This window comes from Gadus morhua, chromosome 17 (genome assembly GCF_902167405.1).
Source record: "Gadus morhua chromosome 17, gadMor3.0, whole genome shotgun sequence".
NCBI classification, from domain to species: domain Eukaryota; kingdom Metazoa; phylum Chordata; class Actinopteri; order Gadiformes; family Gadidae; genus Gadus; species Gadus morhua.
Window position 1 is genome coordinate 18,567,483 of NC_044064.1, and position 15,689 is coordinate 18,583,171.

The 15,689-nt window shown below is 47.3% G+C and overlaps 1 protein-coding gene across 9 annotated transcripts in view; it reads right to left on the bottom strand.

Annotated features, from left to right (window-relative positions):
• col6a3 (collagen, type VI, alpha 3) overlaps positions 1–15,689 on the bottom strand; it is an 83,063-nt gene that overhangs the window by 23,955 nt on the left and 43,419 nt on the right. For 5 of the 9 annotated variants that reach the window (XM_030339111.1, XM_030339116.1, XM_030339114.1 and 2 more), the window contains 19 exons: positions 15,090–15,689; positions 14,262–14,858; positions 13,522–14,121; positions 12,643–13,242; positions 11,815–12,411; positions 11,075–11,674; positions 10,196–10,795; positions 9,368–9,964; positions 8,628–9,227; positions 7,748–8,347; positions 6,920–7,516; positions 6,180–6,779; positions 5,300–5,899; positions 4,472–5,068; positions 3,731–4,330; positions 2,852–3,451; positions 2,024–2,620; positions 1,283–1,882; positions 404–1,003 (listed from right to left, as the gene is read on the bottom strand). The exons of 3 other annotated variants lie outside the window; for them this stretch is intronic. In XM_030339111.1, the coding sequence (XP_030194971.1) occupies positions 404–1,003; positions 1,283–1,882; positions 2,024–2,620; positions 2,852–3,451; positions 3,731–4,330; positions 4,472–5,068; positions 5,300–5,899; positions 6,180–6,779; positions 6,920–7,516; positions 7,748–8,347; positions 8,628–9,227; positions 9,368–9,964; positions 10,196–10,795; positions 11,075–11,674; positions 11,815–12,411; positions 12,643–13,242; positions 13,522–14,121; positions 14,262–14,858; positions 15,090–15,689 (11,382 nt within the window). The remainder of the gene's footprint in view (positions 1–403; positions 1,004–1,282; positions 1,883–2,023; positions 2,621–2,851; positions 3,452–3,730; positions 4,331–4,471; positions 5,069–5,299; positions 5,900–6,179; positions 6,780–6,919; positions 7,517–7,747; positions 8,348–8,627; positions 9,228–9,367; positions 9,965–10,195; positions 10,796–11,074; positions 11,675–11,814; positions 12,412–12,642; positions 13,243–13,521; positions 14,122–14,261; positions 14,859–15,089) is intronic. One more of the 9 variants, XM_030339115.1, reaches the window with a different exon arrangement.

The following is a 15,689-nucleotide window of genomic DNA, read 5'->3' on the forward strand; positions in this document are numbered from 1 at the left end:
ATTATCCCACATTTCAAAAGAAAAGAAATGCTGGATTGCTTGAAAGAGTATCAAATGCTGAAGCTTCAAAATAGCAGGTAAAAAACCAGACATTAAAAATAAATACAAATTGAACGTAAAATATATCCAACAACGATGCAATGTTACCTAAAAATGCATTCTAGGACTCAACAGACAAACAGAACATCAACAATAATTGTAACCCAAAAAAATTCCCTTTTTATCATAAATAATCAAATTATAGAAACACAAATGCTACATGTTAACTAAATTAGTCAAGGTACGGTAATAATAGAGATAGATGAAAATAATTCGAAAAAATATCTTGTTTAAATTAAATAATTGAACATTTATTAAAATTTGACAAGACCAATAAAACAGCAACTGCCACATGTTAACGTACCTACGAATGTTGGGGATCCAGGAACAACCTCAAATACCAATGATTCCATTGAGGACTGTAGTTGCTGTTGGACACTGGGAAGGTCAGCAAAATCAGACACAGACAGAGCCTGATTGGGACCATGGGATATCTTCTGCAGTTCTCTGCTATCAGAGCCACTGGTTCCAATGGCAAGGGTAAAGACACCCAGCTCCTTTAGAGCGGTGGCTGCTGCGTCAACACTGTCATAGGACTTTCCACCGCATAGGACTATGAGCATCTGTGGAACTCCTTCAAGACGCCTACTTCCAGCCGAGGCAGTGAAGACATTATCCCTCAAGTATTGGAGCGCTGCTCCAGTGTTAAGTGGTCTTCCGCCCTTGTGCCTCAAACCCCTGACATTAGCAACAACGTCGCCCTGTGTTTTGTATGTGTTCAGATAGAATTGGACGGCTGGATCACTGCTGTACTGAACAACTGAGACTCGATCTCTGTCGCCATCCACATTGAGCGTCTCTACGACTTTCTGCACAAAGTCACCTATTGCTGGGAATCCAGTTCGGGTGCCATGAGATCCATCCAGCAAGAACACAACATCCCTTTTGGGCAGGCTGTGCTCAACTAGAAAATAATAATAGTAGACAAAGATTAGGGGGCTGTATTTACACATGTGTTGGGAAAGGCGCAAACAGAAGCTCATCCAATCTATTAGCATTTTTTTAAATACATAGGCCACTGCCTTAAACCCTGTTATGAAAGATGTCTAACCTCAGCCTTATCAAACATTGCTTGAGCTAAAAACTTGGGAACAATTACATGAGCTAGCAAGACATGCATCTGGCGTCTTAAAAGGCCCATTTGAATGTTCTAATGGCCTTCTGGAGACGATTAATAGCTCACCGATTACAGTTGGCGTCATTGGTGTGGCCCTGACTGTGACTGTGCTGATGGCAGAGGACAGTTGCTCTTGTATGTTGGGGAGGTCACTGAAGTCGGACACTGACAAAGCATAATTTGGCTTAGAGGAGATCTTTTGCAGTTGTCCATGGTCAGAGTTCCTTGTTCCAATTCCAAGGACAGTGATGCCAAGCTGCTTGAGAGCAGACGCTGGTGTATCTACACTGTCGGAAGACCTTCCACCATTTACAAGGATCAACAACTGTGGAACCCCTTCTTGGCGCCTGCTGCCGGAAGAGGCTGTAAACACGTTGTCTCTGACATACTGGAGGGCTGCCCCGGTGTTGACGGGCCTGCCTCCTTTGTGCCTAAGCCCGCTCACCATGTCAAGAATATCTGCCTTTGTGTTATATGTGTTCAGATAGAAATTGGCCTCTGCATCTCCGCTGTACTGGGCAACGGACACACGGTCGTTGTTTTCTCCCACATTCAGTTTCTCCACCACCGTGTGAATAAAATCACGCATGGCAGGGAATCCATTCCTTGTGCCATCAGAGCCATCCAGAAGAAATACCACATCCCGTTTTGGAGTTCTCTGGTCAACTGGGAGAATGTGAAAAACAGAACATTGATGCTAAAGTTGAAAGCGGCATGCAAGCATTAAGCCTTTGTGTTGACAATACGTTCAGGAAGGCACCAAAAGGTACAACATGTTTTGCGTGGAAATTTGCAACAGTGTCTTACCTCTCACTGTAGGGGTCATTGGTTTAACCCCAACCACTACATGGCTAAGAGAGGAGGCGAATGGCTGCTGGACGTTCGGGAGGTCAGAGAAGTCAGACACTGACTGGGCATAACTAGGATCAGAGGCGATTCTTTGAACCTCTGTGCTAGAATCTCTAGTTCCGATGCCTAGAATTAAGACCCCGTTGTCTTTGAGGGCAGACGCCGGTATGTCTACGTTGTCACTAGATCGCCCTCCACTCAGCACAATCAGTAGCTGAGGAATGCCCTCGTGCCTCCTACTTCCAGAGGCCGCCGTAAACACGTTGTCTCGGACATACTTGAGGGCTGACCCAGTGTTGAGGGGTCTTCCCCCTCTGTGTCTGAGTCCTCTGACCGTGTCAAGAATATCGTCCTTTGTGGTGTATGTGTTCAGATAGAAGTGGGCCTCTGCGTCTCTGCCGTACTGGACAACTGACACACGGTCGTTGTTTTTGCCCACATTAAGTTCCTCCACCGTTCGCAGAACAAAATCACGCATGGCAGCGAATCCATTCCTTGTGTTATCAGAGCCATCCAGAAGGAATACTACATCCTTCCCGGCAACCTCATGGTCAACTGAGCAAACGTAGAAAAACAAAACATCGATGAGCAAGGGACATTTGTTTTGGGGACAGACATTGATTGTGCACGACTGCAAATGCCTACGTTTGGCTACTATGTGTGATTAAGCATGCCACCTTTTCCATTTTGAGCACATGGTTGACATAGCTGATATAGCTTCAGGTTATCCCTAAAATACGTCATTTAAACTGACACCACTACAAATAGCCACCCTTGGAAACATACCTAAAACTGTGGGAGATTCTGGAGGTACAACAATGACCACTGATTCCATTGAGGACTGCAGTTGTTGTTGGACACTGGGAAGGTCAGTAAAATCAGACACAGACAGAGCCTTATTCGGACCATGGGATATCTTCTGCAGTTCTCTGCTATCAGAGCCACTGGTTCCAATGGCAAGGGTAAAGACCCCCAGCTCCTTTAGAGCGGTGGCTGCTGCGTCAACACTGTCATAGGACTTTCCACCGCATAGGACTATGAGCATCTGTGGAACTCCTTCAAGACGCCTACTTCCAGCCGAGGCAGTGAAGACATTATCCCTCAAGTATTGGAGCGCTGCTCCAGTGTTAAGTGGTCTTCCGCCCTTGTGCCTCAAACCCCTGACATTAGCAACAATGTCGCCCTGTGTTTTGTATGTGTTCAGATAGAATTGGACGGCTGGATCACTGCTGTACTGAACAACTGAGACTCGATCTCTGTCGCCATCCACATTGAGCGTCTCTACGACTTTCTGCACAAAGTCACGCATTGCTGGGAATCCAGTTCGGGTGCCATGAGATCCATCCAGCAAGAACACAACATCCCTTTTGGGCAGGCTGTGCTCAACTAGAAAATAATAATAGTAGACAAATATTAGGGGGCTGTATTTACACATGTGTTGGGAAAGGCGCAAACAGAAGCTCATCCAATCTATTAGCATTTTTTTAAATATATAGGCTACTGCCTTAAACCCTGTTATGAAAGATGTCTAACCTCAGCCTTATCAAACATTGCTTGAGCTAAAAACTTGGGAACAATTACATGAGCTAGCAAGACATGCATCTGGCGTCATAAAAGGCCCATTTGAATGTTCTAATTGCCTTCTGGAGACGATTTATAGCTCACCGAATACAGTTGGCGTTATTGGTGTGGCCCTGACTGTGACTGTGCTGATGGCAGAGGACAGTTGCTCTTGTATGTTGGGGAGGTCACTGAAGTCGGACACTGACAAAGCATAATTTGGCTTAGAGGAGATCTTTTGCAGTTGTCCATGGTCAGAGTTCCTTGTTCCAATTCCAAGGACAGTGATGCCAAGCTGCTTGAGAGCAGACGCTGGTGTATCTACACTGTCGGAAGACCTTCCACCATTTACAAGGATCAACAACTGTGGAACCCCTTCTTGGCGCCTGCTGCCGGAAGAGGCTGTAAACACGTTGTCTCTGACATACTGGAGGGCTGCCCCGGTGTTGACGGGCCTGCCTCCTTTGTGCCTAAGCCCGCTCACCATGTCAAGAATATCTGCCTTTGTGTTATATGCGTTCAGATAGAAATTGGCCTCTGCATCTCCGCTGTACTGGGCAACGGACACACGGTCGTTGTTTTCTCCCACATTCAGTTTCTCCACCACCGAGTGAATAAAATCACGCATGGCAGGGAATCCATTCCTTGTGCCATCAGAGCCATCCAGAAGAAATACCACATCCCGTTTTGGAGTTCTCTGGTCAACTGGGAGAATGTGAAAAACAGAACATTGATGCTAAAGTTGAAAGCGGCATGCAAGCATTAAGCCTTTGTGTTGACAATACGTTCAGGAAGGCACCAAAAGGTACAACATGTTTTGCGTGGAAATTTGCAACAGTGTCTTACCTCTCACTGTAGGGGTCATTGGTTTAACCCCAACCACTACATGGCTAAGAGAGGAGGCGAATGGCTGCTGGACGTTCGGGAGGTCAGAGAAGTCAGACACTGACTGGGCATAACTAGGATCAGAGGCGATTCTTTGAACCTCTGTGCTAGAATCTCTAGTTCCGATGCCCAGAATTAAGACCCCGTTGTCTTTGAGGGCAGACGCCGGTATGTCTACGTTGTCACTAGATCGCCCTCCACTCAGCACAATCAGTAGCTGAGGAATGCCCTCGTGCCTCCTACTTCCAGAGGCCGCCGTAAACACGTTGTCTCGGACATACTTGAGGGCTGACCCAGTGTTGAGGGGTCTTCCCCCTCTGTGTCTGAGTCCTCTGACCGTGTCAAGAATATCGTCCTTTGTGGTGTATGTGTTCAGATAGAAGTGGGCCTCTGCGTCTCTGCCGTACTGGACAACTGACACACGGTCGTCGTTTTTGCCCACATTAAGTTCCTCCACCGTTCGCAGAACAAAATCACGCATGGCAGCGAATCCATTCCTTGTGTTATCAGAGCCATCCAGAAGGAATACTACATCCTTCCCGGCAACCTCATGGTCAACTGAGCAAACGTAGAAAAACAAAACATCGATGAGCAAGGGACATTTGTTTTGGGGACAGACATTGATTGTGCACGACTGCAAATGCCTAAGTTCGGCTACTATGTGTGATTAAGCATGCCACCTTTTCCATTTTGAGCACATGGTTGACATAGCTGATATAGCTTCAGGTTATCCCTAAAATACGTCATTTAAACTGACACCACTACAAATAGCCACCCTTGGAAACATACCTAAAACTGTGGGAGATTCTGGAGGTACAACAATGACCACTGATTCCATTGAGGACTGCAGTTGTTGTTGGACACTGGGAAGGTCAGTAAAATCAGACACAGACAAAGCCTTATTCGGACCATGGGATATCTTCTGCAGTTCTCTGCTATCAGAGCCACTGGTTCCAATGGCAAGGGTAAAGACCCCCAGCTCCTCTAGAGCGGTGGCTGCTGCGTCAACACTGTCATAGGACTTTCCACCGCATAGGACTATGAGCATCTGTGGAACTCCTTCAAGACGCCTACTTCCAGCCGAGGCAGTGAAGACATTATCCCTCAAGTATTGGAGCGCTGCTCCAGTGTTAAGTGGTCTTCCGCCCTTGTGCCTCAAACCCCTGACATTAGCAACAATGTCGCCCTGTGTTTTGTATGTGTTCAGATAGAATTGGACGGCTGGATCACTGCTGTACTGAACAACTGAGACTCGATCTCTGTCGCCATCCACATTTAGCGTCTCTACGACTTTCTGCACAAAGTCACGCATTGCTGGGAATCCATTTCGGGTGCCATGAGATCCATCCAGCAAGAACACAACATCCCTTTTGGGCAGGCTGTGCTCAACTAGAAAATAATAATAGTAGACAAAGATTAGGGGGCTGTATTTACACATGTGTTGGGAAAGGCGCAAACAGAAGCTCATCCAATCTATTAGCATTTTTTTTAAATATATAGGCTACTGCCTTAAACCCTGTTATGAAAGATGTCTAACCTCAGCCTTATCAAACATTGCTTGAGCAAAAAACTTGGGAACAATTACATGAGCTAGCAAGACATGCATCTGGCGTCATAAAAGGCCCATTTGAATGTTCTGATGGCCTTCTGGAGACGATTAATAACTCACCGATTACAGTTGGCGTTATTGGTGTGGCCCTGACTGTGACTGTGCTAATGGCAGAGGACAGTTGCTCTTGTATGTTGGGGAGGTCACTGAAGTCGGACACTGACAAAGCATAATTTGGCTTAGAGGAGATCTTTTGCAGTTGTCCATGGTCAGAGTTCCTTGTTCCAATTCCAAGGACAGTGATGCCAAGCTGTTTGAGAGCAGACGCTGGTGTATCTACACTGTCGGAAGACCTTCCACCATTTACAAGGATCAACAACTGTGGAACCCCTTCTTGGCGCCTGCTGCCGGAAGAGGCTGTAAACACGTTGTCTCTGACATACTGGAGGGCTGCCCCGGTGTTGACGGGCCTGCCTCCTTTGTGCCTAAGCCCGCTCACCATGTCAAGAATATCTGCCTTTGTGTTATATGTGTTCAGATAGAAATTGGCCTCTGCTTCTCCGCTGTACTGGGCAACGGACACACGGTCGTTGTTTTCTCCCACATTCAGTTTCTCCACCACCGTGTGAATAAAATCACGCATGGCAGGGAATCCATTCCTTGTGCCATCAGAGCCATCCAGAAGAAATACCACATCCCGTTTTGGAGTTCTCTGGTCAACTGGGAGAATGTGAAAAACAGAACATTGATGCTAAAGTTGAAAGCGGCATGCAAGCATTGGCCTTTGTGTTGACAATACATGCAGGAAGGCACCAAAAGGTACAACATGATTTGCGTTGAAATTAGCAACAGTGTCTTACCTCTCACTGTAGGGGTCATTGGTTTAACCCCAACAACTACATGGCTAAGAGAGGAGGCGAATGGATGCTGGACGTTTGGGAGGTCAGAGAAGTCAGACACAGACTGGGCATAACTAGGATCAGAGGCGATTCTTTGAACCTCTGTGCTAGAATTTCTAGTTCCGATGCCTAGAATTAAGACCCCGTTTTCTTTGAGGGCAGACGCCGGTATGTCTACGTTGTCACTAGATCGCCCTCCACTCAGCACAATCAGTAGCTGAGGAATGCCCTCTTGCCTCCTACTTCCAGAGGCCGCCGTAAACACGTTGTCTCGGACATACTTGAGGGCTGACCCAGTGTTGAGGGGTCTTCCCCCTCTGTGTCTGAGTCCTCTGACCGTGTTAAGAATATCGTCCTTTGTGGTGTATGTGTTCAGATAGAAGTGGGCCTCTGCGTCTCTGCCGTACTGGACAACTGACACACGGTCGTTGTTTTCGCCCACATTAAGTTGCTCCACCATTCTCTGAACAAAATCACGCATGGCAGCGAATCCATTCCTTGTGTTATCAGAGCCATCCAGAAGGAATACTACATCCTTCCCGACAACCTCATGGTCAACTGAGCAAACGTAGAAAAACAAAACATCGATGAGCAAGGGACATTTGTTTTGGGGACAGACATTGATTGTGCACGACTGCAAATGCCTACGTTTGGCTACTGTGTGTGATTAAGCATGCCACCTTTTCTATTTTGAGCACATGGTTGACATAGCTGATATAGCTTCAGGTTATCCCTAAAATACATAATTTAATCTGACACCAATACAAATGGCCATGCTTGGGAACATACCTAAAACTGTGGGAGATTCTGGAGTTACAACAATGACCACTGATTCCATTGAGGACTGCAGTTGCTGTTGGACACTGGGAAGGTCAGTAAAATCAGACACAGACAGAGCCTGATGGGGACCATGGGATATCTTCTGCAGTTCTCTGCTATCAGAGCCACTGGTTCCAATGGCAAGGGTAAAGACCCCCAGCTCCTTCAGAGCGGTGGCTGCTGCGTCAACACTGTCATAGGACTTTCCACCGCATAGGACTATGAGCATCTGCGGAACTCCTTCCAGACGCCTACTTCCAGCCGAGGCAGTGAAGACATTATCCCTCAAGTATTGGAGCGCTGCTCCAGTGTGAAGTGGTCTTCCGCCCTTGTGCCTCAAACCCCTGACATTAGCAACGACGTCGCCCTGTGTTTTGTACGTGTTCAGATAGAATTGGACAGCTGGATCACTGCTGTACTGAACAACTGAGACTCGATCTCTGTCGCCATCCACATTGAGCGTCTCTACGACTTTCTGCACAAAGTCACGCATTGCTGGGAATCCAGTTTGGGTGCCATGAGATCCATCCAGCAAGAACACAACATCCCTTTTGGGCAGGCTGTGCTCAACTAGAAAATAATAATAGTACACAAAGATTAGGGGGCTGTATTTACACATGTGTTGGGAAAGGCGCAAACAGAAGCTCATCCAATCTATTAGCATTTTTTTTAAATATATTGGCTACTGCCTTAAACCCTGTTATGAAAGATGTCTAACCTCAGCCTTCTCAAACATTGCTTGAGCTAAAAACTTGGGAACAATCACATGAGCAAGCAAGACATGCATCTGGCGTATTAAAAGGCCCATTTGAATGTTCTAATGGCTGACTGGAGGCGATTAATGGCTCACCGATTACAGTTGGCGTCATTGGTGTGGCCCTGACTGTGACTGTGCTGATGGCAGAGGACAGTTGCTCTTGTATGTTTGGGAGGTCACTGAAGTCGGACACTGACAAAGCATAATTTGGCTTAGAGGAGATCTTTTGCAGTTGTCCATGGTCAGAGTTCCTTGTTCCAATTCCAAGGACAGTGATGCCAAGCTGTTTGAGAGCAGACGCTGGTGTATCTACACTGTCAGAAGACCTTCCACCATTTAAAAGGATCAACAACTGTGGAACCCCTTCTTGGCGCCTGCTGCCGGAAGAGGCTGTAAACACGTTGTCTCTGACATACTGGAGGGCTGCCCCGGTGTTGACGGGCCTGCCTCCTTTGTGCCTAAGCCCGCTCACCATGTCTAGAATATCTGCCTTTGTGTTATATGTGTTCAGATAGAAATTGGCCTCTGCATCTCCGCTGTACTGGGCAACGGACACACGGTCGTTGTTTTCTCCCACTTTCAGTTTCTCCACCACCGTGTGAATAAAATCACGCATGGCAGGGAATCCATTCCTTGTGCCATCAGAGCCATCCAGAAGAAATACCACATCCCGTTTTGGAGTTCTCTGGTCAACTGGGAGAATGTGAAAAACAGAACATTGATGCTAAAGTTGAAAGCGGCATGCAAGCATTGGCCTTTGTGTTGACATTACGTGCAGGAAGGCACCAAAAGGTACAACATGATTTGCGTTGAAATTAGCAACAGTGTCTTACCTCTCACTGTAGGGGTCATTGGTTTAACCCCGACAACTACATGGCTAAGAGAGGAGGCGAATGGATGCTGGACGTTTGGGAGGTCAGAGAAGTCAGACACAGACTGGGCATAACTAGGATCAGAGGCGATTCTTTGAACCTCTGTGCTAGAATTTCTAGTTCCGATGCCTAGAATTAAGACCCCGTTGTCTTTGAGGGCAGACGCCGGTATGTCTACGTTGTCACTAGATCGCCCTCCACTCAGCACAATCAGTAGCTGAGGAATGCCCTCTTGCCTCCTACTTCCAGAGGCCGCCGTAAACACGTTGTCTCGGACATACTTGAGGGCTGACCCAGTGTTGAGGGGTCTTCCCCCTCTGTGTCTGAGTCCTCTGACCGTGTTAAGAATATCGTCCTTTGTGGTGTATGTGTTCAGATAGAAGTGGGCCTCTGCGTCTCTGCCGTACTGGACAACTGACACACGGTCGTTGTTTTCGCCCACATTAAGTTGCTCCACCATTCTCTGAACAAAATCACGCATGGCAGCGAATCCATTCCTTGTGTTATCAGAGCCATCCAGAAGGAATACTACATCCTTCCCGGCAACCTCATGGTCAACTGAGCAAACGTAGAAAAACAAAACATCGATGAGCAAGGGACATTTGATTTGGGGACAGACACTGATTGTGCAAGACTGCAAATGCCTACGTTTGGCTACTATGTGTGATTAAGCATGCCACCTTTTCTATTTTGAGCACATGGTTGACATAGCTGATATAGCTTCAGGTTATCCCTAAAATACATAATTTAATCTGACACCAATACAAATGGCCATGCTTGGGAACATACCTAAAACTGTGGGAGATTCTGGAGTTACAACAATGACCACTGATTCCATTGAGGACTGCAGTTGCTGTTGGACACTGGGAAGGTCAGTAAAATCAGACACAGACAGAGCCTGATGGGGACCATGGGATATCTTCTGCAGTTCTCTGCTATCAGAGCCACTGGTTCCAATGGCAAGGGTAAAGACCCCCAGCTCCTTCAGAGCGGTGGCTGCTGCGTCAACACTGTCATAGGACTTTCCACCGCATAGGACTATGAGCATCTGCGGAACTCCTTCCAGACGCCTACTTCCAGCCGAGGCAGTGAAGACATTATCCCTCAAGTATTGGAGCGCTGCTCCAGTGTGAAGTGGTCTTCCGCCCTTGTGCCTCAAACCCCTGACATTAGCAACGACGTCGCCCTGTGTTTTGTACGTGTTCAGATAGAATTGGACAGCTGGATCACTGCTGTACTGAACAACTGAGACCCGATCTCTGTCGCCATCCACATTGAGCGTCTCTACGACTTTCTGCACAAAGTCACGCATTGCTGGGAATCCAGTTTGGGTGCCATGAGATCCATCCAGCAAGAACACAACATCTCTTTTGGGCAGGCTGTGCTCAACTAGAAAATAATAATAGTAGACAAAGATTAGGGGGCTGTATTTACACATGTGTTGGGAAAGGCGCAAACAGAAGCTCATCCAATCTATTAGCATTTTTTTAAATATATTGGCTACTGCCTTAAACCCTGTTATGAAAGATGTCTAACCTCAGCCTTCTCAAACATTGCTTGAGCTAAAAACTTGGGAACAATCACATGAGCTAGCAAGACATGCATCTGGCGTCTTAAAAGGCCCATTTGAATGTTCTAATGGCTGACTGGAGGCGATTAATGGCTCACCGATTACAGTTGGCGTCATTGGTGTGGCCCTGACTGTGACTGTGCTGATGGCAGAGGACAGTTGCTCTTGTATGTTGGGGAGGTCACTGAAGTCGGACACTGACAAAGCATAATTTGGCTTAGAGGAGATCTTTTGCAGTTGTCCATGGTCAGAGTTCCTTGTTCCAATTCCAAGGACAGTGATGCCAAGCTGTTTGAGAGCAGACGCTGGTGTATCTACACTGTCAGAAGACCTTCCACCATTTACAAGGATCAACAACTGTGGAACCCCTTCTTGGCGCCTGCTGCCGGAGGAGTCTGTAAACACGTTGTCTCTGACATACTGGAGGGCTGCCCCGGTGTTGACGGGCCTGCCTCCTTTGTGCCTAAGCCCGCTGACCATGTCAAGAATATCTGCCTTTGTGTTATATGTGTTCAGATAGAAATTGGCCTCTGCATCTCCGCTGTACTGGGCAATGGACACACGGTCGTTGTTTTCTCCCACATTCAGTTTCTCCACCACCGTGTGAATAAAATCACGCATGGCAGGGAATCCATTCCTTGTGCCATCAGAGCCATCCAGAAGAAATACCACATCCCGTTTTGGAGTTCTCTGGTCAACTGGGAGAATGTGAAAAACAGAACATTGATGCTAAAGTTGAAAGCGGCATGCAAGCATTGGCCTTTGTGTTGACAATACATGCAGGAAGGCACCAAAAGGTACAACATGATTTGTGTTGAAATTAGCATCAGTGTCTTACCTCTCACTGTAGGGGTCATTGGTTTAACCCCAACAACTACATGGCTAAGAGAGGAGGCGAATGGATGCTGGACGTTTGGGAGGTCAGAGAAGTCGGACACAGACTGGGCATAACTAGGATCGGAGGCGATTCTTTGAACCTCTGTGCTAGAATTTCTAGTTCCGATGCCTAGAATTAAGACCCCGTTTTCTTTGAGGGCAGACGCCGGTATGTCTACGTTGTCACTAGATCGCCCACCACTCAGCACAATCAGTAGCTGAGGAATGCCCTCTTGCCTCCTACTTCCAGAGGCCGCCGTAAACACGTTGTCTCGGACATACCTGAGGGCTGAACCGGTGTTGAGGGGTCTTCCCCCTCTGTGTCTGAGTCCTCTGACCGTGTCAAGAATATCGTCCTTTGTGGTGTATGTGTTCAGATAGAAGTGGGCGTCTGCGTCTCTGCCGTACTGGACAACTGACACACGGTCGTTGTTTTCGCCCACATTAAGTTCCTCCACCATTCTCTGAACAAAATCACGCATGGCAGCAAATCCATTCCTTGTGTTATCAGAGCCATCCAGAAGGAATACTACATCCTTCCCGGCAAAGTCATGGTCAACTGAGCAAACGTAGAAAGACAAAACATCGATTTGCAAGGGACATTTGATTTGGGGACAGACATTGATTGTGCAAGACTGCAAATGCCTACGTTTGGCTACTATGTGTGATTAAGCATGCCACATTTTCCATTTTGAGCAAATGGTTGACATAGCTGATATAGCTTCAGGTTATCCCTAAAATACATCATTTAATCTGACACCAATACAAATGGCCATGCTTGGGAACATACCTAAAACTGTGGGAGATTCTGGAGTTACAACAATGACCACTGATTCCATTGTGGACTGCAGTTGCTGTTGGACACTGGGAAGGTCAGTAAAATCAGACACAGACAGAGCCTGATGGGGACCATGGGATATCTTCTGCAGTTCTCTGCTATCAGAGCCACTGGCTCCAATGGCAAGGGTAAAGACCCCCAGCTCCTTCAGAGCGGTGACTGCTGCGTCAACACTGTCATAGGACTTTCCACCGCATAGGACTATGAGCATCTGCGGAACTCCTTCCAGACGCCTACTTCCAGCCGAGGCAGTGAAGACATTATCCCTCAAGTATTGGAGCGCTGCTCCAGTGTTAAGTGGTCTTCCGCCCTTGTGCCTCAAACCCCTGACATTAGCAACGACGTCGCCCTGTGTTTTGTACGTGTTTAGATAGAATTGGACAGCTGGATCACTGCTGTACTGAACAACTGAGACTCGATCTCTGTCGCCATCCACATTGAGCGTCTCTACGACTTTCTGCACAAAGTCACGCATTGCTGGGAATCCAGTTCGGGTGCCATGAGATCCATCCAGCAAGAACACAACATCCCTTTTGGGCAGGCTGTGCTCAACTAGAAAATAATAATAGTAGACAAAGATTAGGGGGCTGTATTTACACATGTGTTGGGAAAGGCGCAAACAGAAGCTCATCCAATCTATTAGCATTTCTTAAGATATATAGGCTAATGCCTTAAACCCTGTTATGAAAGATGTCTAACTTCAGCCTTATCAAACATTGCTTATGCTAAAAACGTGGGAACAATTACATGAGCTAGCAAGACATGCATTTAGCGTCATAAAAGGCCCATTTGAATGTTCTAATGGCTGACTGGAGGCGATTAATGGCTCACCGATTACAGTTGGCGTCAATGGTGGGGCCCTAACTGTGACTGTGCTGATGGCAGAGGACAGTTGCTCTTGTATGTTGGGGAGGTCACTGAAGTCGGACACTGACAAAGCATAATTTGGCTTAGAGGAGATCTTTTGCAGTTGTCCATGGTCAGAGTTCCTTGTTCCAATTCCAAGGACAGTGATGCCAAGCTGTTTGAGAGCAGACGTTGGTGTATCTACACTGTCAGAAGACCTTCCACCATTTACAAGGATCAACAACTGTGGAACCCCTTCTTGGCGCCTGCTGCCGGAAGAGGCTGTAAACACGTTGTCTCTGACATACTGGAGGGCTGCCCCGGTGTTGACGGGCCTGCCTCCTTTGTGCCTAAGCCCGCTGACCATGTCAAGTATATCTGCCTTTGTGTTATATGTGTTCAGATAGAAATTGGCCTCTGCATCTCCGCTGTACTGGGCAACGGACACACGGTCGTTGTTTTCTCCCACATTCAGTTTCTCCACCACCGTGTGAATAAAATCACGCATGGCAGGGAATCCATTCCTTGTGCCATCAGAGCCATCCAGAAGAAATACCACATCCCGTTTTGGAGTTCTCTGGTCAACTGGGAGAATGTGAAAAACAGAATATTGATGCTAAAGTTGAAAGCGGCATGCAAGCATTGGCCTTTGTGTTGACATTACGTGCAGGAAGGCACCAAAAGGTATGACATGATTTGCGTTGAAATTAGCAACAGTGTCTTACCTCTCACTGTAGGGGTTATTGGTTTAACCCCAACAACTACATGGCTAAGAGAGGAGGCGAATGGATGCTGGACCTTTGGGAGGTCAGAGAAGTCGGACACAGACTGGGCATAACTAGGATCGGAGGCGATTCTTTGAACCTCTGTGCTAGAATTTCTAGTTCCGATGCCTAAAATTAAGACCCCGTTTTCTTTGAGGGCAGACGCCGGTATGTCTACGTTGTCACTAGATCGCCCTCCACTCAGCACAATCAGTAGCTGAGGAATGCCCTCTTGCCTCCTACTTCCAGAGGCCGCCGTAAACACGTTGTCTCGGACATACTTGAGGGCTGAACCGGTGTTGAGGGGTCTTCCCCCTCTGTGTCTGAGTCCTCTGACCGTGTCAAGAATATCGTCCTTTGTGGTGTATGTGTTCAGATAGAAGTGGGCGTCTGCGTCTCTGTCGTACTGGACAACTGACACACGGTCGTTGTTTTCGCCCACATTAAGTTCCTCCACCATTCTCTGAACAAAATCACGCATGGCAGCAAATCCATTCCTTGTGTTATCAGAGCCATCCAGAAGGAATACTACATCCTTCCCGGCAACGTCATGGTCAACTGAGCAAACGTAGGAAGACAAAACATCGATGAGCAAGGGACATTTGATTTGGGGACAGACATTGATTGTGCACGACTGCAAATGCCTACATTTGGCAACTATGTGTGATTAAGCATGCCACCTTTTCCCTTTTGAGCACATGGTTGACATAGCTCATATAGCTTCAGGTTATCCCTAAAGTACATCATTTAAACTGACACTACTACAAATGGCCACGCTTGGGAACATACCTAAAACTGTGGGAGATTCTGGAGTTACAACAATGACCACTGATTCCATTGAGGACTGCAGTTGCTGTTGCACACTGGGAAGGTCAGTAAAATCAGACACAGACAGAGCCTTATTGGGACCATGGGATATCTTCTGCAGTTCTCTGCTATCAGAGCCACTGGTTCCAATGGCAAGGGTAAAGACCCCCAGCTCCTTCAGAGCGGTGGCTGCTGCGTCAACACTGTCATAGGACTTTCCACCGCATAGGACTATGAGCATTTGTGGAACTCCTTCCAGACGCCTACTTCCAGCCGAGGCAGTGAAGACATTCTCCCTCAAGTATTGGAGCGCTGCTCCAGTGTTAAGTGGACTTCCGCCCTTGTGCCTCAAACCCCTGACATTAGCAACGACGTCGCCCTGTGTTTTGTATGTGTTTAGATAGAATTGGACAGCTGGATCACTGCTGTACTGCACAACTGAGACTCGATCTCTGTCGCCATCCACATTGAGCGTCTCAACGACTTTCTGCACAAATTCACGCATTGCTGTGAATCCAGTTTGGGTGCCATAAGATCCATCCAGCAAGAACACAACATCCTTTTTGGGCAGGCTGTGCTCAA